General features: G+C 37.5%; 1 protein-coding gene across 2 annotated transcripts in view; it reads right to left on the reverse strand.

Annotated features, from left to right (window-relative positions):
• Positions 1-4,876: 4,876 nt before the first annotated feature.
• The window catches only part of ATXN7 (ataxin 7), a 115,251-nt gene continuing 106,517 nt past the window's right edge, over positions 4,877-13,610 (reverse strand). For both annotated transcript variants that reach the window (XM_034440650.3, XM_087887996.1), the window contains 6 exons: positions 13,146-13,228; positions 10,936-11,201; positions 9,033-9,231; positions 8,345-8,466; positions 6,550-7,522; positions 4,877-5,482 (listed from right to left, as the gene is read on the reverse strand). In XM_034440650.3, coding sequence (XP_034296541.1) covers positions 5,465-5,482; positions 6,550-7,522; positions 8,345-8,466; positions 9,033-9,231; positions 10,936-11,201; positions 13,146-13,228 — 1,661 coding nt within the window. In that variant the 3' untranslated portion in view covers positions 4,877-5,464. The remainder of the gene's footprint in view (positions 5,483-6,549; positions 7,523-8,344; positions 8,467-9,032; positions 9,232-10,935; positions 11,202-13,145; positions 13,229-13,610) is intronic.

Here is a 13,610-nt window from a genome sequence, read left to right on the forward strand (position 1 = left end):
CAACACCCACTAAGTGAAGACAAAGGATAGTCCCTCCATGTCCATTTCCAATGATTTACTTGTTCTCCGTGATAATTTATAATTTGAGATGATAGATTTATTCACTTGTCATTTCAAGTTGTTCTTTTTTCCTGTTCTACTGCTCTCCAAACAGCCTCAAATTAGCAATTAGATACAGTACAGGTGACTTGATGTGTCCTGATGTTTAGAGCAGACAAGAAACAACTCAGCCTGGTATCATGTTGCTTACTTCATATTGATAAATCTGTTACAGGTGTCAAGGAGGTATTAATTCTGTTTTGCATCTACTTGATTTACAGGTAGAGGTAGGAAGATGCAGACAGCTGTATAAGACCTTACAAAAGTTTAAACCCTGTTTCCATGTAAGTTTCTAGAGATGCCCACATCTACCTGATTAGAAATACGGTTGGGATTCTTCACAGAAATAATTACACGTCTCTTAGCTCAGTCCAGGTTTTGTTGATTTCATTATGAAACAGAAACATTGTGCATCTCATAAAGACAACCTAATTTTTTTTTTTATTATCTTGGTTTAAGTCACATTTTGTTTATTCTGCAAGCTTACTTTTCTGGTTATGAAGCAAAAGCACAACTTTTTTTTATAAATAGTATAAATTATTTTATTTACAGAAACCTGTTACAAAACAAATAGACTATATATTTTCTTCTTTTAAATATCCAAAGTAATTTTTTCTACCCCATGACATTTGTTCATGTACTATACAGCAGCCAACACAAAAAGTTCAGCTCCGAGCAGATGCTCTTGAATATGTATACAAATTATCAAACTATCCACACATTTTACACAGGAGATTGCTTTTCCCCCACCCTCTCTATGGAGCTAGGCTCAACTCCAAAGCAAGAAGCTTCCATGGCCTACATTCTCATTGACATGTAGTGCTCATTAAAAAATAATAATAATAAACACCTTTCATAAAAAGTAGAGTATTTTGCACAAAGCATTTAACATAGGTTTTCTGCTGAAGGAAAGCAGAACAATCTTCAAGTCCAATCCCCTTCACTTTACAATTACCAATCCCCAAAAGACAGAGACAAAAAAAAAGGATACTTGGCAATAATAACTCTTGCCGGAAGACGACTTACCAGAAAATGGTTGGGAAAAAAAATCACACAATTGAGCACAAGCTCACTGGGGGGCAGGGGCGGGGTGGGGTGGGGGCAAGAAGTCTTCACTGAAATGAACTGGGATTTGAACCGCTGCCAAACTCTCCAATTCATTTCGGTGAGGATTGTGTGTAGGACAGTGGTAGTGGCTTGTGTAGGTAGCTTGTAAAATTGCTTTGAGAGGTAACTTTTTTTCAGTAATACAAAATGTCAACAATCTGTATCCTTAAAAAAAAGTTCTATCTGATTACAACAGAAATACGTTGAAAACCTACCTATGTGCAGAAGAACCCCTTGGCATTGTTTACAGAACTGAGGACTGTATTTCGGTTGGATCATTTGCAAGTTTTATTCTCATTCCACTGCATCCTCTCTCCCTCATTAATGGAAAAGTCACATGGAGGTGGGAAAAGCAAGCTCGACTTTATTTTATTTTATTTTTTTAACAGAACATTCAAGTCTTTAAAGGAGAAGCTGTCTAAAGAACAGTCCAAGCTTAAAATCTAGATATATAAATCAGGCACTTTCAGTTTTTCCATTAGTTTTTAAACCATATAAAGACTCACACCTGTGTGCACGTATGCGGGCACAGAGGTGTGCACATACACATACACACAAATGCTAAAATGAAACAAAAAAAAAAAGCAGTGTGTCACAATTGAATGTAGTCTTCTGGAAATCAGGCAATTGTTAAGCTATGCTGTATATACCAGAGTAGGTCAACAACATGCCACCTGATGTGACCTCGCCTCGCTGCTAAGAATCGGAGAAGCTGGGGGTGAGGGGCACAGGACTTTCACTTGTATGGAGCAACTCCCAAGAGGAGAGACAGAATGCCCCCCTCCCCCCTCTCCAGACAGAGGCATCCCTTAAAAACTGCAAAGTAGGCATGTTAGCTATTGGCTTGGCAGTGAACCACTTCAAATTATAAAAAAAAGGGTATTTGCTTTTTTTCCTTTTTTAATTAATAAATACTAGATGATTTTCAATTGTACCAAAACTGGATATAAGAAAAAAAACAACCTGTGCAAAAATACATATTTAAATATGTACAATCAATTAACAAAATATGTCTTCTGAAATAGGGATACTTCAATATTTATAATAGAACAAGAAATTCCAAAATAAAGGTACAAAATTATGGGTTTCATTATTTTTTTTTGTATATTTCTTTGTTCACCATTGCAACATTTTTTATTATTATTTTTTTAGGTTAAGAAAACTGCAGGAGTCATAATGAGAAGCAGGAAAGTCTATAAAAATCGTATCTCTTAAATTAAAATCATTCTAACAACCCAGTCACTGCAAATTTTGCAAGATAAATTAAATTTGAAAGTTCCTTAATTATTTACAATGAGAATGTTGTCAGACAATAAAAGATTCAAAAACAATTACTCCATTCATTACTAAGCTCCCAAAAATGGAATATTGTTTGCCTAATAGTTAAGCAAGTCTACACTTTGAGGGCAGGCATAAATTAACATCTTCCGTTTCTATTCATAGCAAATTATAAAACTATATGCCTTAAGAGCCATATGCAAGACGTAATTCCACCTTAGAATGCCTTTTATGCATTTAAGCCCTACCGAATGCACTGGGCGAGCTCTGTGCAACAACATGGCTGTGTTTGTGTGAAGTTCCCAGTGCTTTCAACATAGCTTGCAGCCCAGGCATTCGCAGTGGGAATTGGGTCCATAGCTGTGCAACCTATTTAAATTAAACACTGTTGAACTTTCCACAGAGATCTGCATTTTTAAGGAGTTTGGGACTTGCTTTGATATGCTCAGAGTAACAGAATATTTATAAAAGAAGTATATTTCCAAGTACTTAAAGCCACTAAGATTTAACTCATGGAAAAGGTCAGCCTTCAAAGGTAAAAACCAAATTGCACTTGTGATTGAAAATACCTAACATGTGGGATGGAACCTATGTCTACTTTCTCTGCCAGGCAGATACATTACTTTGGTTGTTCCTTCCCACTTTCCAAATAAGCCAATTAAGAGGTCTTCACATTTTTACAATATTTTCTATCTACCAAAGGGTTGTTTAAAATTCCCTTCTCCAGAATGCAGTCACTTTTAATATTTGCATAATCATCAGTGTCCATAATATTATTCCTTTACTTAAAAAAAAACCCCACCCCAACATGATCTTTTTGTGAATTCAAGGCTTTAGAGTTGTCTGCATAGAGTCTTGTTTCTTCACTGTGTTTTTAAATAATTCACTAGCAAATTTCATGTTGATTTGAAAATCTCAACAGGTAAAAATCAACCAAGGACAATAACAACAACAACAAAAAAGACCCCAAGCATCTACTGCTCGTGGTGGCTTTAGAATCCCTGATGTGCAATGCACCACCGTAGTAGGGAGAGAGAGGCTGGGCTGTGTGAATTAGATAGGCTCAGATTGTCTAATCTCAGCAAAATCTGGTGCCCATTTAAGGCAGTCTACAGGCGTATTTCATTGAGGACATCTTCACAAGCCCTGTTGCAGGTAGATTCAGATGATCTGTTTCCTCCCTCAGTAAGTGTTAACTTTTTTGACTATGTGGTTCTCAAGTGACAGGCATGAGATGGAATTGAGCTGCCTGGAAGGTTGGGTGTTGAGTCCACAAGTCCAACAGATTTGCAGGTGCATCTCCAAAAAGCTGTGAAAATGCAACATGCTAAAAAATCTGGCCTTGTTGAATGTGATTGCAAAAGTAAAACACACACTGGGGAGGAAATGACAGTCTGAATCTATACTCCAAAACACACCCTATTACAAAAGGACAGGAAGTGCATTTTTTATAGAATTGCAGAAGGAAAATTCCCCATGGATTATGTCCTATGGTTTGGATTGATCGTTTCCTCTCCCTTTCAAACAAAATGCGTAAAATTCTAGGTTGTTTTTCAAGGTTCACTACTCTTACAATCAACCAGATCACATAGTAGTGTTAAAGCCCTTCCAATTCCCCCCCCCCTTTGCTTAAAAGAAAAAGGTATCAGTGGGAACTGAATGACTCATTTCCCCTCTCCCCCGTTATAAACTGGTAATGCAAGGGGTAAATTTAATACTGAGCTCAGAACCTGAACTGGCACTTAATGCAGTCATCAGAAAAAATCTGAAGGTGGACTTCAGAAAAAGGTGATTTGGTTGTGTGAACAAAGTTATCAACTTGCTGGAAAAATCTTTCAAGAAAAATAGCACAGAAAATTTAGTGTTACAGATGATTGCAATTTAGTTTTTTTTTAAGGATTTTTTTTTCTTTTTGGTTTCATTTTTCATCCTTCCCCACCCACATCTCCCCAAAACAACAAAGGCGTATGGCATACAGTATAGGTCAAGAATATATTCTTTGGGAATAAGTTTTAGAGGTCATTCACCATTTTGGATTCAAGAGTTTTGCATCGGTCTGTGTATTAGAATCAAAGCAATTTTATTTCAGAATCAAGCAGGTACCATCCTCCTCCAAAGAATGCCATTGCGCAACCTTCATTCATTTCAGTGGATCTCATATAGGAGCCCTATACAACCTCCACTGGAAGGAATGAAGGAGATGAGGCAGTTACGCTTGGTGGACAACTCCCATTAAAAATTGTTCTGTACCATGTGGTTTCACAATTTAAATATGCTTTTTAATTTTTGAGTGATGACCCCAAACTTGTGTTTTGTTTTAAGAACTCCTGTCAGCTTCTTATCCCAAATTACTTATAAAAGGCTGGGCAAAATGTAGACTTTCATTTCTAAATTGTGCTATTTTTTATTTATTTATTTGTATTCCAATCAAGGAACATTGCTATAAAACACTAAAGCCATATTCCCTTCTGGAGGGCTTTTCTGTCTGTTTTATTGTGCCTAACACATTTGTGCCCCCTTCTGGAAGGGTTTTCACTAGGACAGTGCCAAAAGAGCGGTTAATTAGGCTTATGACACTATCGGTAAAGAAAAGAAAACACAAGTCCATAGTAAATATTCTTTCCCAAACACTGCTTTGCCCAACCAATCTTGTTTGAATTAGTGGCAAAAATGATGTACTCCTGTAAATAAAACCTTCACAGGGATGTGTAGCAAGCAGTCCAGACCACTGGTAACACTGATAGGAATAATCCTGTGGCTGAACGGCAATCCAGTGTCCATTTCCAATCTCTGTTGCTACAGACATGGCTTCAGGGATTCTCCTTGATTGAGTGACAGACTAGTAGATTTCCACACCTGAGAACTGTGGGAAGCTGGGAGAACTCAAAAGGCATCAGGGAGTCCAGAATTTCCAGATGGAGATATTTTTTTTTCTGCTTGTAGTGAAAATAATCCAGTTCTGTCATGGTACTGTCAACTGCTAGGGACGTGCCTTTGGCTTTTACACAAATGGGAGATGGAGAGAAAGAAAAACAAAATATAAATATAATCACTCAAATCATACCTAGTTACACAATTTGGGATACAAGGATCATGCTTTGGGAGAATCTAGGAATGAAGGTAACAGTCAAAAATGGGGAAGAACAAGGTTTCTTTTGCTTATTTCCGTTGATCAACATGAAATGCTTTTATATAGGACAATTCGTTACAGGTAAGTACAGCTATTGTTCATTAAGTCCAGTAAGCATTTACTTGATCCTTTCTCGTAAGCCCAAAGATAATACAACCATCTATCAAAAGGGTCAAAAATAACAGAAAGATTTGTAAAACATTAGTAAGTTTACTGATCAACAGCATGACTTTTTAAAAACATAATTCAATATATTCCTTTAGCAATATGGTTTCCTTCCCCTAATTTATTATGATTTGCTAGTCCTTTCTCATAGCAACACAAGTTTTTTCCCCCTCTTTACCAGGCCATAGTCATTCTGGTTGCAGTATTGGTACCGGTTTCAGAAATTACTATCTATGGAGTTATAATGTTCATGGGATTAATTCATGTAATTAATAAAATAATAGTTATCACAGTGATTTTCTTCACTTTTTTCAGCAGTTTCTCAGATATAGAATCTACTGATGGCCAAGAGAAGGAAAAATCCACAAATCCACATGAATCTTTCCCCTTCTCTAGCTGGTGAAAGAAAAGCCAAACATAAAAAAGGGGCACTAGCAAATTATGTCCTTTCTCTTCTCAAGACATTTATGCTGCACTTGGAAGATTCAACAACTCTGAAAGTATGGAATGCATTACATCCAAGTTAAGTTACTGTGAAATATACGTTGATTTTTTTTAATAAAAAAACAAACAAAGATAAAGAATACAGCCAAGATATCTAAAATGTAATTTTATAACAAGTCTTTAACAGAGTTGGAAGGGACCTTGGAGGTCATCTAGTCCAACCCCCTGCAAGTTACACTTTCTGTTTCCAAATATAAGCAAAGTTTTAGAATGGCACCACGATGCATCTGCCTGTTGTAAGTCTGACCCAAGTTAAGATTTCATACCTGATGAAGAATAGAATTGTTCATCAATCCTTGTGTCCCTGGGATTGCACCGGTGTGTTTTGTGTGAATGTTGTTCACCGGTGGCAATTTGGCAATCTTGCTTGCTTTGCTGCTGCTGCTGCTGCTGCTGCTGCTTAGGCTACTTGAACCAGGCCCGCCCTTTCTTTTTTTTCCTATGAGTTTATCGAGGGAAGGATGTGAGTGTGAAAACCCGCCGTGTGAGTTTACAGTCAGTTCGCTGGACTGGTGAATGAACGGTCCCAGCGACAGGGTAGAATCGCCACTGTTCACCATCACACTCATTCGTTTTATCGATTCTGCGGGGCTCCCCATGGGAGGCCCCCTCCCTGATTGGTCATGCTTGAGGCTAAGCGAGTTCGCTTTACTAGTCATACAGTTGAGGCCAACACTGTGGGATGAAGACATCACAGGAGAGTGAAAAGAAGCCCCCGAGTTTCCAGAGTTCACGACACAGTTTTTCCTAAAGGACTCTGTGGAATGAGAAGAAGCTGCCGGCAGCGCGGAACTGTTCTTACGCTTCTTTCCTGAGCTGCCGCTACCGCTGTTGCTACTGCTACTGTTACTGTTACAGTTGGCGCTGCTAGCAGAAATTTCCTTAGGCTTAAAAGACTTGCTGGATTTAAATTTCTGAGGTTTGCTGGACAGAGGTGAAGGTATTGAGGAAAGCACTGGAGGTGTTGAAAGGGATGTAGACCCTTGTCTCGATTGCATACTGCAGGCAGGTTCTGCGGCACCAAAACTAGCAGGGTTGGCATTGAGCGTAGTCCCATGGGATGGTACTGATTTGCCACTAAGAGATAAACAAGAGGGAGACACAAGCACTGGAGGGGACACAGCGGTTGTGGGTAACGTGGAACTGGTCGTGCTGACACCGTACTGTGACGCGGGCATGGCACTTGTCCGGTGGGGAGCACGGATGGATGCTGAGTTGCTTGTCGCGGGAGGAATCTTCCTGGAAAGCAGAAAAAATCAAAGGATATGCTTCAAAGACCATATTATTTTGCCTGTTTTCAAAGGTCAACTGAACATGACTCAGAAGATAAAGCGAAGACACTTGCATAAGCCAACTTCCTTCTGCAGACACATGTGGGTGTAAAATAGAACTCTGGAAAAACACTTTAAACCTAAATTCATTATGGTTTGTTCTTCTTAGGATAGATGCTTGCTTTAAAAAACCAAGCACTAAATTTTGAATTCAGGAAGGAAGGCTCAATTTTTTCTTATTTAAGCCTGGTGGACTCTGGCAAAGAGCTGCTATAAATGTATGAATCAAAAGAGAAGGGAAAGAAGTAATTCTAGGCCCTTGGACTGTAGAATTTATTAGAAGGCTACATGTTAGCTTCGCCATCTGACAAATACTATAGTATGCTTCCTGCTATCCAGTACCTGTAAAGATGAATAAGATAACTTTTATGCTGCAACGAAACCGTAAATATCTAAACAAAATTTTAATCAAATAGGACTCAATTGTTTTGTCTCCATACTCTTTCCTCTCTGCCCTCAAAAACCAGTTTCATTTCCAAGAAAAGATCAAAGTTTGTAGCAATATTTTAAAGGAAATTTCTTGCTATTGCCCATCCAACATTCTATACATTTAACATCTGTTGTTCTTAGAAATTATCATAATATTCATCCCAGTTCCAGAAAATTAATTTCTACTTATTTAGAAATTGCTAATAAGGCTGAGAAAACTTTTTTTACATCTTTGGTTTTTACATGCAAATAAAAAACATTAACAGTGAAATAAATTAGAGACTCCTCAGTGTCAACTCACTTCCACATCTGTGAATTAAGATGTTTGTCCACCATGACATTAAGTGCACATCGGATATGGTTCCACCGCTTATCAAACACGTAGTAACCTCTTCCGATTTGTCGACTACCAAATGTGCAAAACTGGGAAGGCAAGGAGAACAAGAATATGATTTTAATTTTAGTAACTGCAAGATGTATTTAACCAACAAACGCTTTAACAAATAAAATCAAGTCAAAATGAAACTTAATATCTGCAAGTAACTTAGAATAAACGTCCTAAAGGATCTTAGAGATATGCCACTACAACTCACACTTCATAGAATTTCATATGTAAATCTTCTTTCTCAACCTTGGTCACTTGAAGATATGTGGACTTCAACTCCCAGAATTTTAATCAATTGTCCAGACAGCACTGCTGGCTGAGGAATTCTGAGAGTTGAAGTCCATACGTCTTCAAGTGGCCAAGATTGAGAAATACTGTTTTAGAATACTAGATGTCCAGTGAAGAGTTTCTTCTATTCTGCCATCATAATATATTAAACCCCAGAATAATCTAATGTGTATTACACCAATCATGACCAACTCCAGTATCCGTCATCTGCAGCAAACCCTTACATGCATTTCCATCTTCTCTAACAAGGCAACTAAAGCAGCTGCTAATATACAGCTTTTAAATATAACACAGGAAAGTATTGACTGAAACATACAGCAGCTGCTTGAGGATGATGATCCGAGTAAAGACAATCCAGTTTTTCAACAGGCTCTTCTTTTTCATCACATTCTCCCTCATCACTGGATAACCGAGATGTTGGCTCAGCTGCAGGCAAGGGAGCATGTGGAGATTCATGGAGTGATGGAGATTCACTAGGGGCATTCCCACTGTGCTGGCCAGGACAGCCTGGAGGCCTTCAGAGAAGAGGAATTGTTGAATAAAGGTAATATTAGAAAATGATTTGCAAGCTTGTACAACATCAGTAATAGGTGCCATAGATTCCATCATAACATTTTATCTCCTTTGTAAACCTATACATAAAATAATTGTCATACTGAGGTTTTATGAATACAAAATGAAATTTAAAGGCCCAATGAAATGCTACACTAATCCAATGTAAATATCAAGAGGAAAAAAGAGATGAAGGCATTAACAGAATAACAGAGTTGAAAGAGATTCTGGAGGTCTTCTAGTCCAACCCCCTGATAGCAGGATGTCCTATACCATTCCAGACAAGTGGCTGTCCAGATTTGTCTTAAAAGCCTCCAGTGATGGAACATCCAAAACTTCTGAAAGCAAGCTGTCCACTGGTTAATTGTTCTCACTGTTAAAAAATTTCTCCTTAGTTCTAGGTTGCTTCTCTCCTTGATTAGTTTCCATTCATTCTTTGTTATCTTGTCTTCTGGTGCTTTGGAAAATTGCCTACTGAGAATCAGTTTGGTGTAAGGCACCAGGCTAGAAATTGAGAAACTGTAAGTTCTAGTCCTGTTTTAGGAATAAAATCAGCCGAATGATCTTAGACCAATCACTCTTTCTCAACTCTACAAAGCAACAATGACAAACCGTTTCTAAAATCATGCCAAGAAAGCTGCAGGGACTTGTCGAGGCAGTTGTCAGGAGTTTAAAAGAACTGACTTTAAGGCAATGTAGATTTGATAGATCTAATGGTAAGATCTGAGCAACAATGAAGCAGTCTACCTATGGGTTGTTCCATTCATCTTTGGGGTTTTTAGGCAGGATAAGAGCTATCTCTCATGGATGCTTTAATTAATTATCCAAAGGGTTGGATTAGATGATCCTTGTGGGTCTTTCCAAACTCTACAATTCTAGGACTCCTAGACTATGGTCACAATCATGAACTTAATGTGACAGTGTTGGTTGGCTATTACAGTCACTTTAAGACTAATTACTAATAGCATAGTAAGAATAAAACAGCAGTGATGAAAAATCATGGCAGAATAACAACTTCCCCTGAACAATAAAGGTCAGGGATAGTTATTGTGGCTCAATAGTTTTTCCAGTAATTTATTTTTACACAGAGCCAATTGTTTATAATGTAAAAGTAATGGGAGTCTATTTCCACCCTCCCATCTTACAAGCATATTCAAGCCAACTGTGAAATTACTTCTGTGTATCATAGGAAAATTAAAAGGATCAACTATTACAGACACAGCAAAAAGAAAGAACCAGGAAGATCAGATAAATATTTTTGTTTTTACATCCCTCACTATATTTTATTCATCTTTCTTTTGGAAGCTCTAGATGGGATAGGTATGCAGCACTTGCTTACAGTTGATTGGCCTGTATCATTATCTTGAAAACATTTTATCATTTTATCTTTGTTAATTTATTATTGTGCCAATTTTAGAAGTGGAGGTAAGACCAAGTGTTTGGGCAAGTGCCACACAAAAGCATGTAGTAGTGTCACCGACTGAAGAGAACTGATGATAAAAGTGGCAAACAATTTGGATGGAAATAATTCAGCACATCACTAATTTCTTGAATTTGTTCAGGAACAGACACCCATCCTCACAAGGTACCATCAGCACACAATTGGGATGGTATTTTGGGGGTGGAGGTCACAAGACACTCATCCCCAACCTGTTCAGGACACTTACCTTGGAAGACTGGGGGTGTGAGGTTTGGGTTTATTAGGTACTAAAGGCTTTGATTCTGTAGGAATAACTCCATGAGAATTTTGGTGCAGCTCCTGGGAAGTCCTTGAAGGTGAGGGATGTGGTTCCCTGAGAAGGGGCATCTGCTGATGATGATCCAAATGGCGGAGTAATTCTTTTTCCCTGGTTTTGCTTTTGTGCTCAGCTAGTAATAAATCAAATCGTTTCCTCCGACCCTGCACAGCTCTTCGCTGAGTTAGGGAATGTGTCTAGAAAGTACAAAATATTAAATTAGTTCAGGCTGTAAAAGGATTGTAGAAATTAGGCACAGGCATGAGAGACTGAGTGCACAAAAAGGATTAGACTCTTCAGCAAGCCACTAATAAAGAACAAAGGCCCACAATTTATTTATTTGAATCCCACATATCCAACACATCTTCCTCCTCCTTTTTCTGCAACCCTGTGAGGTGAATTGGGCTGAGACAGAGTGACTGCCTTAAAGTGCCCCAGCCAACTTTTATAGCTAGGGCAGGACTAGAATTCATGGTCTCCCGGTTTCTAGTTGGTGCCTTAACCACTAGGTCAAACTGGCTCTCTCAAATGGATGGATTCTTTATTTTAGGAAAATAAAGCCCATGGCACATCAGGGAATCTTAACGAATGTCTTTCATTTGTCGCCACTGTAGCAATGTGGTAAGATAATGTTTGGCCCAAAGTCAGTGTATTTTTAAAACTGAGAGTGGACTTGAATTTGGGTCTTCCTGTTGTAGTCCAATGCCTTAATCATTACTTCACATTAGCTCTGACTAAGCAAACAACCTAGCTATTTTACTTAGTACTATTCAGGACCAAGCATGTATCTTTATACAGCATGTAATTTTTACAAATACAGCATATAAATTTTACAAATTACAAGGTTCTAGATCAACCTTGAGTTTGGGGTGAGTACTAAAGGGAAAAAAGTCATGGAAGAAAAAGATAAGAAATATCTATTATATATAGTAGACCTCTGGCTTAGTGTAATAGATCTAAGTCTGCCTTGTCTGACTTTCTTATGAAAATATAGCATTTAAAATAGAATTAAATTAATAAACTATAATCGTACTGTGTTTCTTATTTCATGATAAATCAAATTCATTACATGTGGCAGTTATATACAGTATAAGAATGTTCAAAGAGCTGACATCTGCTCATGTCCCCATATATCTGCAGTGACTACACAGTTTCTAAATTTAGAACCTGAACAAGCAGAAATATTGTAATGGTATGCATTTTTTTTTCTTTTTTGTGCCTTTGAGTCAGTGTTAATGCCTGGCAACTGCCTGGACAAATCCCTGCAGTTTTTTCACTTATCAGAAATGGTTTGGCATGGCTTCCTTCCCAATGAGAGAGTGGGGGACTGGCCGAAGGTCACCCAGCTGGCTTTGTGCCTAAGGCGTGACTAGAAGTCTCCAGGTTTCTAGCCCGCTGCTTTAACCACTACCTCAAACTGGCTCTCTAATGGTATGTGCTAAACATAATTAATTCTGTCCAAGAAACAGACATTATTTGTGACTGTCTAGGGAATTCTGGGAGTTGAAGTCCATCCAGCTTAAATTTGCCAAGGTTGAGAAACACTGTTCTATACTATTTAAATTGAACAGTTGTCCATATAATTAATGGGTGTTGTGATTTACAAATTACTTTTAGCATACATCATAATTATGAGGTAGTGCATGTGGAAGACCTAGTTCTACTTATAATTTCAAACTAAGAAAAGTAAAAAAAATCAATATAAAGAATGAAGTACTGATTTAGCAATGGATGGGAGAAGTATGAATGAACTCCAGATCAATGATCACATGTATTTTAAAATTGGTATTACTGAAAACACTCTTTTTCTATGTTTTATGTTATTTTACAAATTTATTTTTTAAAGAGAATTCTCTGTATACATGCCACATATAGGTTCTTTTTGTTGTTCTTTGCTAAATGTTTGGTTTCAGTTTTAAAAAAACCAGAATGTCGGGAACAAAAACTTGTGACACTGGTCTTAACTTTTTACAATATGCTAAGCAATCTTATAGAAGCATCTGAATTATTCAAATGTATTTTCAAAAGGATGTTACATTTTTAAAAATACTCAGTCAGCTTATACCGAAGACACTCAGATTGTTTTTGCTGATTGTTCAAATAGGCTAAATTACTTTGGAGGTCCAATATAGGCATCTTACCTTGCATGTTAACGACCTGGTACAGGGTTTCTTGGTTTCTGTGTCAATGACTCCGCAGTAGATATCAGGATCAAATTCTCTCTCTATTAAAGGCAAGGTGAAAGTGTTATATTTGGACCACATCAGTTTGTGCTACTGTATAATTAAACCCCAAATTGCTTTCAACTTTCATATATGTTACCATGTAGCAATAATAACATTGGAGTTTTTTGGTTTTAGAAAACCTGATTAAGTCTGTAACAGAATTTAAGAAGGTAAAATTTGCATGAAGACTCTCAATTAGAAGACATTCTTCTTAGAAAAGAAAGAGCAAAAAACAGCAATTAATTGAGTTAGCATTTGTAAAAGTTGCATCATATTGCAACAATACTACCGTTGCCACAAAAATATTTTCAGCTAAGCATATAAGAATATCTTTAAAGATTGAAGTGCTGCACAGAATACGCTTGAGTTAATATACCTTTG

Source organism: Pantherophis guttatus, chromosome 2 (genome assembly GCF_059756535.1).
Source record: "Pantherophis guttatus breed Tessera chromosome 2, ASM5975653v1, whole genome shotgun sequence".
Taxonomy (NCBI): domain Eukaryota; kingdom Metazoa; phylum Chordata; class Lepidosauria; order Squamata; family Colubridae; genus Pantherophis; species Pantherophis guttatus.